Here is a 15,035-nt window from a genome sequence, read left to right on the forward strand (position 1 = left end):
GCTATGGTCGCGAGGTAGATCATTGGCCCAACGTCACATCGCCGTCTCCTTGTTTATAGCTAGTTCTCCAGAAACCTGTTTAAATCGGAGCTGATATCAGTGGCAGCGGTTTGTGAGTGTCTGGGAACATGCATGTCGCGGGGAGAAGGTCGCGCGCGTCCCGTCTATCCTCCTCTCTGTTGTTTACATAGGCTGATTTCCGTTTGTTATCATCCCCCGTCACTACCGACAAGCAGCGATGTACAAGGAGGGGGAAGAGGTGCCGGACGACTGCGGCTCCCGGGAGGAGTGGACGCTGCTCTTCTGGACCTCTCTGGCCGTCATCGTGCCGGTCATCATCACGCTGTGGTGCAGCGCGCAGCGCTCCAAGCGGAAAACGCACATGAAGGATTTCTTCCGTAAGAGCAAGCACGGCTGGCACTACACAGACCTGTTCAACAAGCCCACCTACTGCTGCGTCTGCTCGCAGCACATCCTGCAGGGGGCTTTCTGCGACTGCTGCGGGGTGTGCGCCGACGAGCAGTGCCTGCGCCGGGCCGACCGCATCCTGCTGTGCAAGGAGATCATGGCCCCCTGCGGCCCGGGGGGAGGCATGGAGCACCGCTGGGTGCGCGGAAATGTCCCCCTCGCCAGCTACTGTGCAGTGTGCAGACAGCAGTGTGGCACCCAGCCGAAGCTTTGCGACTTCAGGTACAACAGTATGAGGCCCACTGCAGCTGTGTGTGTCAAATATATGCTGTTGGCTCTTTTTGCAAGGAGAAAGAGACACTGACATCCCTGTAGATTGGTATAGAAAGGCTGTCTTCCTTTCTGCCCTTCTAAGGCTGTCATACTATATGGTGATGCAACAACATTTCATTTAATCTGTCCTTAATTTCCTGTGGTTGCAGGGCACATCATGCTTAATCTCGTTTTGTCTGATAAATGACTGCTAATCCTGATGAGGTCAGGGACATACCTGCATCTCTGCAGCTGGGAAACATTCAGGGTTCTGCTTCCTCCGCAGCTCTTCTGTGTAATTTTTTGCCTTTTCTGATGGCTTTGTGTCCTCCTCCCTCAAGGTGTGTGTGGTGTCAGAACACGGTGCACGATGACTGCATGGACAGCCTGCCGGATGCAGACCAGTGTGAGCTGGGAGAGTTCCACAGCCTCATCATCCCTCCTCACTACCTGTACCAGGTCAACAAGCTGCGCCGCAGGCAGCCTGAGGAGTACAGCCAGGTGAGAGACACTGGGCTCAGGCTGTGGGTCAGGGTGGGGTCCTGGAGCTGTTTCAAGCAATTGTGTGTTTCTTGTGTGTTTCTGCAGCTGGCATCTTGCTGTGGCAGTGGCTGGACTCCAGTGTTGGTCCTGGCTAACACACGCAGCGGTAACAACATGGGGGAGGCTCTTCTGGGAGAATTTCGCACCGTTCTGAATCCTGTGCAGGTCAGACTATTTGTGTCTCAGTTAGACAAAACCATTTAAAGGAATTCTCCTTCCTGGAAATACCCATCTGTACATCAATCACACACCCCTTGTTGCCATGACTTCTTTAAAAAAAAAAAAACATAGTTGTCCCTGTGTGCCTCCCTAGTTAAAAAAAGAATCCAAAAACACAAGTGGTGCATTATAGTTCAAGTTTAATTTATTATTATTATTGTTATTATTATAATTGTTATTATTATATACAGTATACACTTCTATACATTTCTGAATACACAATCCGTGCAAGTCCAAAAGAAAAGTGAGATTCCAGAGAAAGAAGAGTTATTTACTTTTTTGTGTGTGTTCACCCTGGAGGCATGCAAGACAAGTTTCAAGGTAACACACGGTGATGAATGGATATACAAATGGTCATTTTGGCGTTGAAATATTCCTTTCTCCTTTTGTATGTCATCCTTTGTTTTAAAACCTGGTGATGCCTCGAAGACCGTACCTACAGGGTGACTTGGAGAGGGTCCGAGTCCGACCCTTGTCAATTAACTACAGGGGTCCCTCAGGGCTCTGGTCTTGGTCCCCTCCTCTTCTCCCTGTACACAAACTCGCTCGGATCAGTCATTAGCCCGCATGGTTTTTCTTACCACTGCTACGCTGACGACACCCAATTAATTCTGTCCTTTCCCCGCTCAGAGACCCAGGTCGTCGCACGCATCTCTGCTTGTCTAGCTGACATCTCTCAGTGGATGTCTGCTCACCACCTCAAGCTCAACCTTGACAAGACTGAACTGCTTTTTCTTCCTGGAAACCCTCAGTTGTTTCCCCGACTCAGACTGCAAGGAATCTGGGTGTGACCCTAGATAACAACCTGTCCTTCACTGCAAACATCGCTGCTACAACCCGTTGCTGCAGATACACTCTTTACAACATCAGGAAGATACGTCCCCAGCTGACCCAGAAAGCGACTCAGGTTCTGGTCCAGGCTCTCGTCATCTCACGCCTAGACTACTGCAACTCCCTCCTGGCTGGTCTACCTGCATGTGCCATCCGACCTCTGCAGCTCATCCAGAATGCAGCTGCTCGTCTGGTCTTCAACCTTCCAACATTTTCCCACACCACTCCGCTCCTCCGCTCCCTTCACTGGCTTCCGGTAACTGCTAGAATCCACTTCAAGACACTGGTACTTGCTTACCATGCTGCGAATGGATCTGGCCCTTCCTACATCCAGGACATGGTTAAACCGTACACCCCAGCGCGTGCACTCCACTCTGCATCAGCCAAACAGCTCGCTGCACCCTCACAGCGAGGGGGACCCAAGTTCCCATCAGCAAAAACACGTGGGTTTGCTGTCCTGGCTCCAAGATGGTGGAATGAGCTCCCCATTGAAATCAGGACAGCAGAAAGCTTGCACATCTTCCGGCGCAGACTGAAAACTCATCTCTTTGGACTCCACCTCGAGCGATAGAATTACTAACAAAGAACTGCTAACAAAGCACTTATATACTAATAAAGGACTGGCTTATCTAAAGCCAGTTGAGTATCACTTGAAATGTTTGGCTCTATGAAACCTGATGTACTTATATGGTTCTGTTTTCTTCAAGTTTGTATCTTGTTGGTCGAACGCACTTATTGTAAGTCGCTTTGGATGAAAGCGTCAGCTAAATGCAATGTAATGTGATGAGTAGATTTCTGCTCAAATCATGAATCGAACCTGTCTCCTCTCCAGGTGTTTGACCTGTCTGAGCTGACCCCCTCCAAAGCTCTGCAGCTGTGCACCCTGCTGCCCCCCGGCAGCGTCCGGGTGCTGGTGTGTGGGGGGGACGGCACGGTGGGCTGGGTGCTGGACGCCATCGATACCATGAAGCTGAAGGTGGGAGGGCTGTTATTGATGTTGTATGTGCTGCAGTGTGGCATATGTTTAATGACCTGCGTATATTGCACTATTTTTCTTCTTCTCTGTTTCTTCTTGCACTATTCTATATATATATATATATATATATAGTTTTTGTATTTGTTTTATTGTTTCAATCATGTATTAGTGTATTCCACACATGGCAATTATTATAAAAAAACATGTACCCTTTATGCAGGGTATTAAACAACAACATCTTATTTTACCTGCCCCTTATTCAAGAAAAATCAAATAAAAAAGCTGTTCATATATATGTTATATAACTACACTGCAGCCTTTGAATTTGTCGCATCACTTCTCTGTGTCAGGGTCTAGACCAGTTTATGCCCCGGGTGACCATCCTTCCTCTGGGGACAGGAAATGACCTCTCCAACACTCTAGGGTGGGGTGCGGGGTACGCCGGAGAGATCCCCGTGGAACAGGTTCTCCGGAACATCCTCGATGCCGAGGTGGTCAAAATGGACAGGTGGGTCAGTCAGGTGTTCGCACTGTGATAACAATGATCAGCACATACACTGTTCTTTTAGAAGTACAATAAGCTGTGTAGGGATTCTCTGCTTAAGAAGCTTGTGCGCAATGCATCCTGGTACATGTAGTCATGGCTCTGTGAGCAGGAGAACTCTACTTTCTCCGTCACTTTACCATCACTGAGGAATGTAGACTCATCAGGATCAGAACACTTTACTTATCCCCGGGGTGGGGTGTAAACATGTTTAAAATACAGAACATTCAATGCAGTATTAGTATTTATACACATATTTATAATGAAAACCAGTCTATCACCTGAGATGTGCAATGTATTACATTCATTATTTTAAGTTATATTGATATTGCTCACTGGAATAATTCCACGGACTAGACAGCAGTATAAAGTATTGACTACATTTGTCATCAATACTGATATCCACATGAAATGAAAGTCTCAGAAAAGTCATGGACTTGACAGAATTTAAATTTGTGTTCGTCTAATCCATGTTTATTTTGGAAATGAGGTCATAATCTTTTTGATTCTTGACGTTTTTATAAATAAGGGGGAAGTTCAATAACGTACACATTGTGGGTAAAGCCAATTCTGTTATTTTTAGACTACCTTTTAAAGGCGCCATCATTAATTAAATAAAAAAGATTCAACATTTCTCCACAAAAATTGTATTCATGTCCATGTGTATTTAGGAAATCCTAGCTAATGCTCTGTCTACTCTTAGGTGGAAAGTGCAGGTGGCTTCAAAAGGCCTGTACTTTCGGAAACCAAAGGTGAGTTTGATCTGTTGTTATTAACTCTTCTCCTCACTTAAACATATGTAGTGTGATTGAGGCCTCTGACACATATGAAACACACTCCTCAGGTCCTGTCCATGAACAACTACTTCTCTGTGGGGCCCGACGCTCTGATGGCGCTCAACTTCCACGCGCACCGCGAGAAAACGCCCTCCTTCTTCTCCAGCCGCATCGTCAACAAGGTGAGAGAGTCTGAAAGGCTCTTTGCATACACAGATCCTGTGGTTTGCTGCATTTGAATCAGTATATGGAATTGCATTGCCCCTGAATATGCTTCTGTCCCAGTCACAAAATGATCACACTAATGCCTTTCTTTCTGTCTGTGTGTTTCTCCCCAGACTGTATATTTCCTGTATGGCACCAAAGATTGTTTAGTGCAGGAATGTAAGGATCTGGATAAGAGGATCGAGGTACAGTAGCTTTGTGCATGTGAAGCGTCCTGTTCATGCTCTCTTCGTCTGTGCAGTTCAAAAGGAGAGTCACAGATTCAAACAATGTTTTCGATATTCCTGATGTTCTGGGCTGAGGATCACTTTAATTCTTCATCAGGAAGATATCTGCCTCTCAACAAGCAGTCATAAGAAATGATTTAACATGGCTTAAACAACCGGGGGGGAAATAGAAAGTTTCGGGCAGGCTTGCTCTCTTTTAACTTTAAAAACGCGGAATGCTTTTGGGAAGTGGCTCCGAATCATGTTCAATTCCAACTGTGGAACCTTTGTTTGATGCCATTCAACTCTTTATCTCACTCTCCCCAATTCAATACTACCGCTACGTTTATCCGTCTAAATAAGGCAGAATGCCAAAATAAAAACTTGAGTTGTTTAAAAACGCATTGACTTTGAAACGAGGGAACTGGAAGTGCCAAATGCCAACTAATTTACATCATTTAGTACTTAACCCTTTAGCACTTTATTTCTACTCTCCTAGTTTGCTTTGCTATGAGATAAGATAAGATTTACTTTATTGATCCCAATTCGGGAATTGTTCTTCGTCACAGCAGCATATAAACAAGTCATTGCACATTATGTGGAAATAAAACAAGAGAAAAAACTTGAAAAACAAAAATAGAATGTAAAATGTTTACGCTTTGACAGTGAAAGATATATAACTGTAGACTATCTTTGCTATGCTATGTTTTGTGTAAGCTGTGTGTCATTTCTTTGCGATGTAAGAGTGAGCATGACTGGTTTGACACTTTGGTGTGTGTGTGTGGGTGTGTGTATGTTGCAGTTGGAGCTGGATGGGGAGAGGGTGGCGCTGCCCAGTCTGGAGGGCATCATAGTTTGTAACATTGGTTACTGGGGCGGAGGCTGCAGACTCTGGGAGGGGATGGGGGATGAACCGTGCCCCCCCACACGGTAAGACTGGCATCATGTCAACAGCCTGTTCGGCGATATTAAACAGTTTTGCTTTTTGTGTAGATATTAATCAGATGCTTCACAATAAACCCAGGTTGAGAATATGTATGCTCAGGATTTGACCCGTAAAATAATCTAGTAAATACCTCAAAACAAAGCAATACCGTTGAATCTTAACTAATGAGCCGGCCAAAAAATATTTGTAGATCTATTCAAGCATATTTTTACCTATTGTCACATTGTGAGAGGGTGCCTTATTGAAATTATAGTTTTTGATCAGTAAAATAACTGCAATGTAACTATTATTATTTTTTATTGGCGCCCTTTGCATTCAGTATAATGTTCAATAAAAATGTTGAAAATAAACATTTTCTTAATTCAACAAGCAATGTGTTTTTATTCTAGCAGTATAATGAAAGGATCAGAAAACACAACTGAGTACACTTTAATATGTATATCGTAATTAATATATTTTTAAGATCGGCCTTTTTCACATATGTTCCTCATAAAATGGAGCCTTACTGTGAGCCTCAGTGAATGCATCACTGAAATATCAAAAGCAGGAGGGAAAAAGAGTCATCGTTGATGCACTTGTATATGAAATGTTCATGTGTCCCCCCCCCCCCCCCCTGCAGGCTGGACGATGGTCTGCTGGAGGTGGTGGGGGTGTTCGGCTCCTTCCACTGCGCTCAGATCCAGGTCAAGCTGGCCAATCCTGTACGGCTGGGACAGGCCCACACTGTCAGGGTGAGGCAGTAACACGCACACGCACGCGCACGCACACACACACACACACACACACACACACACACACACACACACACACACACACACACACACACACAAAAGGTCCAGCAGCAGTGCTTCCTGTTTAAGTGGGTATGGAGAAACACAATAAGGGAGTCATTCGTTTTCACTTATTTCGCCCTGGTCACATCACATGAAATCTAATTCTGAACTAATCTGATTACGTTTCGCTACCCGGCCCCTGCAGCTGCTTATACACCAACTTCTTCTGCTCATTGAATTGTAATCCTGAAGGATTTGTTTGGATTTTTTGGAACTGGGCTTGTATGACGTTTAGTGGAAATCAATAATGGTTTAAGTGTGTTTGCTATATTTAGAATATTTATACATGATCTCAAACCTGAGGTGAACCTGAATTAAATCTGTAAAACAACTAATAACACAAGCACAAAAAAACGAAGCAATTGTAGCAGCTCCTGTGTTCCATGTGTTTGTATTGATGGAGTCTGGTGGCTCTGAAGAGGTCATAGATAACGTTCCACTTCAGGTAAGGTAAAACAGTGAAAATGCTCTAAATTAAACGATTAAACGGATATATATTTTTTTAGGTTGGGCCTCGATTTTAGATAGCTAAAATACGTGAAGCTTCTGTGCTAGTACTCCTGTCTGTTTCTCCAAAGTGGGGTCATGCAGACGTCCAGCTACTGTAGGAACTACACTGAGCAGGGATAGAACATCCTTTAAACCAGTGTTTCTCAAACTTTTTCATACCAAGGACCACTTAACCAATAAAAAAACACTCGCGGACCACCTAACTCCACAAATATAAAAAAACACATCGTTTTTCTAGAACAGATTACAAATCGCCTGAAAATTGTACAAACAGGTGGCAACATGTGTGACGAAGGTGTTGTGCTGGGCTATATCATGCAATCGAAAGTGAAACTTAACCTCGCTCCATTGCGGAGATATTCCCGCGATAGTGCGGAAAACTTACATTTATTTATTTATTTAAAATGTGAAATTGTACCAATATACTCACGGACCACCAGGGGGCGCTCACGGACCACCAGTGGTCCGCGGACCACACTTTGAGAAGCACTAAACCCTTCAGGAACAATGGGTTCTTTGAGGGACTGCGGGTGGAAATGAGCAGCTCAAAGCTAAATCTGGCATAGTTACGCTTGACACGTTTTATTGTTTTAAGTGTTCATTAATGTGCATTGCCCCTGCTAAATAAACGATTACATTAAATTAAATTTCCACTGCAGCCTGAGACTGACTATACCCGCCCCAGATAGCAAAACATGTAAAAAGGATTTGAATATGAATTATATATTAATATATCTCACATAGTACAAGGTTATCCATAAGCATTTCTGCTAACCAACAGTGAATAGTTGATGTCATCAGTGGAGGAACACATAGTCAAGGGTAGAAAAAGTAAACACATATTGTGAATAGATAGATAGATAGATAGATAGATAGGCTCTTTATTGATCCCAAATTGGGAAATTATTTTGATACTTTTTAAATGTCTTGCATTCATATCAGATTAGCAGATGAAACGTCATAGATTAGAGATGCTGATGCTGTGAGCCTCAGTGAAGCTCACTGTGAGCCTCAGTGAAGCTCACAGTGAGCCTCAGTGAAGCTCACTGTGAGCCTCAGTGAAGCTCACTGTGAGCCTCAGTGAAGCTCACTGTGAGCCTCAGTGAAGCTCACTGTGAGCCTCAGTGAAGCTCACTGTGAGCCTCAGTGAAGCTCACTGTGAGCCTCAGTGAAGCTCACAGTGAGCCTCAGTGAAGCTCACTGTGAGCCTCAGTGAAGCTCACTGTGAGCCTCAGTGAAGCTTCACTGAAATATCATCAGAAAAAAAGCATGATTCATAGTCTATAGTATTTCTTTATATGGAGTGTTTATAAACAATGTGCCCGTCTTGTTCCCCCCCGTGTGTGTTTTTCATGACTTTTTTTAAAAAGTATTCTCAGACAATATAAAAACATTTTCCCAGCCGAGTATTGTATGTATTTTCTTTAAAAGTCCTCTGTCCTCCTTCCCTCTCCAGCTGGTTCTGAAGAGCTCCAAGATGCCCATGCAGGTGGACGGAGAGCCGTGGGCCCAGGGTCCCTGCACCATCACCATTACCCACAAGACCCAGGCCCTCATGCTGTACCACAGCGCCGAGCAGACCGATGACGACGACGAATCCAGCGCCTCTGAGACGGAGAGCCCCACCCCTCACGACTCGCCCAGGCCCCCGGGGCCCGCCTCCGCTCGTGCATGACCCCGCCCAAACATCATGTTATCTGAAGGTCCACTTTTCTTAAGTTTCTTAATCCTTCACCTGCAGTGTATATTCATCTTAAATCTTTGAACACACTTTATCCTCAAACTGCTTTGATGAAAATATGTGTTTCCGTGTAATCATTTCATATATTTTAAGAGATTTTCTCTCTGCCTTTTATCTCCACGCCCCCCAATATTTGTAACCCGTAGTTTAGCCACAGACAGGACAGTCAGGGGGGTGAATGTTTTGGAGAAACCCTCCTGTATTAATTATACTGTATTAACAGTTGAATGCCCAGTGTAGCCCTGCAGGTATCAGTGAGCCATCCTTAACAAGCTGTCCAGGTTCAAACCCCACAAAGCCATGTCTAAATCCACAGCATTATAATAGGAAAAAACAGTGTTGTCAATTATGAAGAGGAGTTTTGGCTATATCCAAAGCTTCATGTCTATATTTTTTACTCCAGAAAGAGCACACGTTTACACAGCACAGAATATCTGTTTATTTCAGGCTCACAGTTATACAGTTATGTTCTCCTGCATTTGTCACCTGTTTCAAGGCTTTGAAATGTGTTAGCCAGAAGGTCTCTGAATCTAAATGGAGCAAGGCCTCTGGTACAACTGCAGTGTGTTGTCAATCACTGGACATTGTTGTTGTTTTGTTTACTTCATGGTGCCCTGTCTCAAGTAGCTCCCAAAACTGCTAGATTGTACTTAGATACAGGAGCTACGGGAAACAGCCAACTTTTATTTTGAAAGTACTGCCAAGTAACTTGTCACAGGATTTTTTTGTGCGTACTGGTGAAACCTTTTTGTTCTTCCTTTTCTTTACATAGTTCCTCCAGTTTACATCTGTTGTGTTGCACTGTTTTCCACTTACACTGATATATACCTTACACTGCTTAGGATGTAGGTTATATAAAGATGCTGGCTGTTGATGTTGCTGCCAAGTGATAACTGCTGATGAGATTAAGCTGTCCTATGTTGTTATTTACTTTATTCAAGTAAGGCTCCTGCATCATTTGTGAATTACTAATGGTCACCACAGGGTGGCAGGCTAAAGACAGTATTTTCTGTAGAGGGGTCCAGAAGAGTTAGACCTTTACTTAAACCTCTACAGTTTATTAGTAATACCATCGGTTACTTGCATGTACTTCTCTGTGTACTGTTCACGTGCACATTGCGCTAACTGTCGCGTTTTACTAGTGGCATCTTTTGTCTTCTCTACATAATGTCTGCAAGAGGTCTTTTGGGTTTCTGCCTATAGGTAGCCAACTTTTATGGAAACGAGTTAGAACTGCAACTACCACCTATTTTTATTATTGACAAATCCGCCCATTATTTAGAAAATTAACTGTTTAGTCGATAAAATGCTTGAAAACTGTTAAAAAGGTCCATTCCAGTTTCTGAATTCCAAGGAGATTTTAAATGTCAAAAATAGATACATAGATATGAACTTGAATAGGATATAAAACAGAGAAATTGAGTACATCTCAATCCTCAAAAGGCTGAAAACAGCATTTTAATTTAAATGTTGTTCAACAATGAATCAATTGAACAATTAATTGCTCATTCATTTGATTTACATCAAATATGTATATATAATATGTTGATTTTTGCATTGAATTGATGCAGCTCTAACATTGATTTCACCCTCTGAGGTGGTCCTGTTTGGTGCAGAACAGTTGCCTGTAGCTTACAGCCACACCAGGAAAGCCTGAATGATGTTGGTTACTGCTCTCTTATTAACCTGAAGCTAACTTGCTACACATGAAGCTGAACAGGGATCAGTTTTTGGCTTATGCTTTTGCAATATGCACCTCCTTGGCAGGTAACCAAGCCTCATGGTTTCATCACCCTATATTTGTTTGATGAATGTCTTATTGCTCAAGGACACCTGTATAACCTTTTACCTTATCATCCGTGTTTACCAGAGTTGTGTGTGTTGTGTTGCACTGAATTAGCGTAAATGTAACTGGGGTTTATTGGCAGGTTGTTAGCCACGCTAGCAGCATAGTTCTGTTTAGAACACTCTTTAGAGTTGAATACCTCTATAATTGTTGGATGCACATTTGTACAGATATTGCTGGTCCTCTGAGAATGAATCCTAATGATTGTGTTGTACTCAGTATTTAGTTAAAGCCACTAATAGGTCCAAAATGTGCTTTACGAAAACAGTTCTAGATGTAATTTCTCTCATCTTAAGATGTAGTTGGAGACTAATGTTAGATAGCACGCTAACATGCTCAATATCAGTCTAATACATATTTACTGTATGTATGACAGCACATGCTGACATGCTAGCTTACCGCCTTAATCAGAGGTAGACCTTAACACCAATGGTTTTGAGCTCAACATGCACTAATACATATTTTTATCTTATAAAATGACCAAGTGAAATGAGTCACTGGTAGTGTCAGACCCAGAGAACTTTCACCAACTCCCCTAAGATTAGCATCTTTCAGTTCATAGGTTTGCTTTTGGCCTCCCTGTTTTGGTTGAATCTCATCACTCTTGTTTTCAGCAGCAGCAGAAAGCTGTTTTCAGCATAAAAAGCTCTGATAACCCCCACTGTATGTTCCCTGCCCTGCACAAATGGCACACAGACAAAGCAGCACCTAGCTAGTGTGCTAGCTTAGTGGCAAAATACCGAGACATTTTCCCGGGAGATGCTCCAGACCCAAACTGAGTTACAAAAAGAGAGAACATTGCAGTTAGGGTTTTCAGATTGCCAAAAACATTACTTTAATGTAATGTTGCTCAATGTCTGCTAGATGTGTAAGTAGGCTTTAGTTTGATTATTATATTTTGCACTGATACTTGATAAAGCCATAATGTGTCAAACGTGTACGTTAATGCGCCTGGATGGGCGAAGCTTTGGTCTGATGAAAGTGGAGGGTAACCTTTTTGACTTATGTAAAGACACAGCTTTTTTGTGATTCCACGATGACATTTTTGTGGAAAGGATTAACAATTGCAAGCTGTTGTTTTCATCTTCAAAGCATCCAACACCTGTTTCCAGGCGTATACTGACACCTCACAAGCTTGCTGGCGTGGCTAAAGACGTTCCCTTGTTCTCTTGTTATGGGTTGAGGGACATGACTGATGTTTGTATACGTTTCCAATTCAAACCTTTCAGTTCATTATTTGTTCAATCTTGGCCGATATAGCAGTATTTATATAGAATCCATTCATCAAGGAAAAATTCACTGTGTTACAAATTGCTTTCGTTAATAATTAATATATATTTGAATATACTTATATTTTCTGCGGTCAAATATGTGTCAAAAAGAGAACCGTAAAGGCTGATAAGAATGTGCCATTTATTTCACTTTGACCAAGATTTATTCTTAAGAGCAAGCCTTACGTGGCCTCTGCTGAACAGGAATGAGAACACAAAGGAACTGTTTTTGGGAGACAACAAGCTTTTATTGGTAATAATCATGTAATCATAGCTGTTTACAAAAATAGGATTTGGTGAACAGGATTTTGACTGAACTGAATGTAATGATCTTTTGAATTGAAAGACATTCCCATAAATATTTTCATATATAAGCCACATGTGTCTGTGTTTTAAGTGGATGTATTAAAAATGACTGCTGCTATGATCTCTAGTTAGATGTCCCAGCAGCCAGAAGCTCACACTGACATTGTAATAGCGGAATATCATTTACATTTTACCACAGGTTGAGTTGAATGGCTTTGAAATGCGGTGTTCATTACAATGTAATTGCTACCATTCTCCATCATTTACACATACACATATTCTCATTTAAAAATATACAGTACCTATCTATAACGATTATTATTCCAATTGAAAAACACCAAATGCTGGCTGCGTGTGTGTGTGTGTGTGTATGCCATTTATTTAAGCCTCACAATAGTGCCCTTCCCTGTCATGTGAAATGATGATCAATAATCTCCACATTAGAAGTCATTTTGATAAGGCTGTGTGTAACTTGCTTCTGTGTTTGTTGTGTTTACTGGTTTCCTTTCATATTTGGCTTATATCCTCCTGGTGCATTGTGTGGCGGCCTTCTGTCCTGTTCTATAGACAAATACAAAAAAGGTTTCTTTATTCATTCATTTGTAGTGTGAGAGTTTTGTCAAACTGAAAATGTCTGAAATCATGCTGGAACTGAATTCTCTAAAGCTTAAGTACAACGCGTGTAGTTATTACTGAAAACTGTAGTTGCTCTTAAAGCCTCAATCTTGACACACAGGCTATTCAGGTTTTGCAAATCTATGACAAGGGCTGTAAGCTAGTACGACATCTGTGACACATAATAATTACTGTAGGAGCTCCTTTCAGGTTTTATAATTAGATTTGTTTTGCTTCTACTGTGACATGTCTCCGTGCTTTAATGTTCAAATAGCTCTTTATTGTTCTCCTACTGCCTGTGCTGCAGCACCTCTTTTCACCCTCTGTCTGAAACCAGAGCCCAGTCTGCTCTGATTGGTTAGCTGGCCGGCTCTGTTGTGATTGGTCAACCGCTTATGTCCTGCTCCTCAGCCTATCACATAATGTTTTGGAGCGCTAGCCAATAGAAACTCATGTGTTTCTTAGTGATATCACTATGTTACAAAAGTAAACAAAGGAGTCCAATGGAAGCGTTTCAGGCGGGGTCTCCTTAACAAACTTGGTCTCCTGTGTGGGCGTGACCTTTAAACAGTCAGGATGAAATAACACATTATTTCTATATCTACAAGTTGTCCAGGCCGGGTTTCATGGAAAACATCCAAGACAAACACACTGATCAACGTGTTCACTGTGCCACCACCTTCATGATAAACACTGGGCCACCACATAGTGAGTACTGTTGACTATTGGCAAGAGAAACTAAATCCACACCCAATATGAATCATTGTGAAAACATGGCAAGTCAAAAAGTGATAGGAATGTTGTTTAAAAACCAGATACAATAAAAGCAAATCTAGACATAGAAGGAGTTATTATGGGGAGCAGAACACTGTCAGAAAAAGTCCTTGTGTTTTGTTTCCTTAATGGGGATCATGCCCTTGGATACCCCAAGAGAGTCAGAGGTCCACTTTCCATATTTTCTCTAAATCCTGTGGGAAACGGTAAGTATGCAACATAAACTGACATTAGTGATGAGATGTTTTGTAGAAAAGCGAAATATAATTACAATGGAAATGGTGTAGTCTCTGTCACTCCATAGTTTTGTTTCAGTGTCCTGGGTTTTATCAGCTACTCTCTGTTGGAGTTTCTTATCATACTGTTACCATATTGTGGGGCCCATAGTCATATATTGCCTGGTAATGGACATGAAACTGCATTATATTGCAAAAGCACTTTGTATTTTTAGGTGTTTTAAAAATGTGTAATTCTCCAATATATATATATATATATATTTTATATATACTTTGATATTTATTAGGTGAAATTATAGTTACAAGGAGTAAAGTTCACAAAGGCACAGACTGCAGCTCAGGGGTCCCACAGGTAGAAGGCAGAAGAGGTAAAGGTATCACCTATAAGACCGTGATTCATTCAGGTATGTGCTTGTGTTTTATGACCTAAGTTATGAAAATATGTATTGAAGTATTGACACGGATGTATAATGTATGTAAACGTGCGCCAAACCAGCGGTAATGCAGATAATGTATTTGTATAGTACTTTATCTTAGTTTTACCATTGACAAGTGTGTCAGGTGCGTTACCTGCTAGCTGGATATGGACTATCTCCTGTAGTGTAACCACTTATAACACGTCTATGATAGGGCCAGGTTCTCCCGCAAACAAAATCAGTTTTACAATTATATTGTTTTTTAAATGTTGCACTTTAATGCTACGATCTATAGCGTGTATTACTGTATAGACTTTGCGATGAGCCCACATTTAGACCAAACGCTATTCAGAACATCACGTAAGAAGGTTAATGCGCGTTACACTCGGCCACCTGTTCTGAGTTTGGAGCCTTCAAAAAATAAATTGACATCAGGAAACTGCTTAAAACCACTAGTTTGAACTACTTAAAACAGTTTAAGGGGATTGTATACAACAGGGA

At 42.0% G+C, this 15,035-nt stretch overlaps 2 protein-coding genes across 2 annotated transcripts in view; one reads left to right on the plus strand and one right to left on the minus strand.

The window, feature by feature from the left end:
- On the plus strand, positions 1-13,088 carry dgke (diacylglycerol kinase, epsilon). Its single transcript, XM_034240356.1, has 11 exons — positions 1-690; positions 1,062-1,221; positions 1,309-1,428; positions 3,146-3,289; positions 3,640-3,797; positions 4,537-4,585; positions 4,678-4,791; positions 4,948-5,019; positions 5,843-5,970; positions 6,606-6,717; positions 8,786-13,088. The coding sequence occupies exons 1-11, from the start codon at positions 239-241 to the stop codon at positions 9,002-9,004; spliced, it is 1,728 nt and encodes a 575-aa protein (XP_034096247.1). The 5' UTR covers positions 1-238; the 3' UTR covers positions 9,005-13,088.
- The window catches only part of LOC117562517 (E3 ubiquitin/ISG15 ligase TRIM25-like), a 25,905-nt gene continuing 23,283 nt past the window's right edge, over positions 12,414-15,035 (minus strand). The window contains 1 exon segment of the mRNA XM_034240357.1: positions 12,414-13,054. Within this exon segment, the coding sequence (XP_034096248.1) occupies positions 12,987-13,054 (68 nt within the window). The 3' untranslated portion in view covers positions 12,414-12,986.

This window comes from Gymnodraco acuticeps, unplaced genomic scaffold, assembly GCF_902827175.1.
Source record: "Gymnodraco acuticeps unplaced genomic scaffold, fGymAcu1.1, whole genome shotgun sequence".
NCBI lineage: Eukaryota > Metazoa > Chordata > Actinopteri > Perciformes > Bathydraconidae > Gymnodraco > Gymnodraco acuticeps.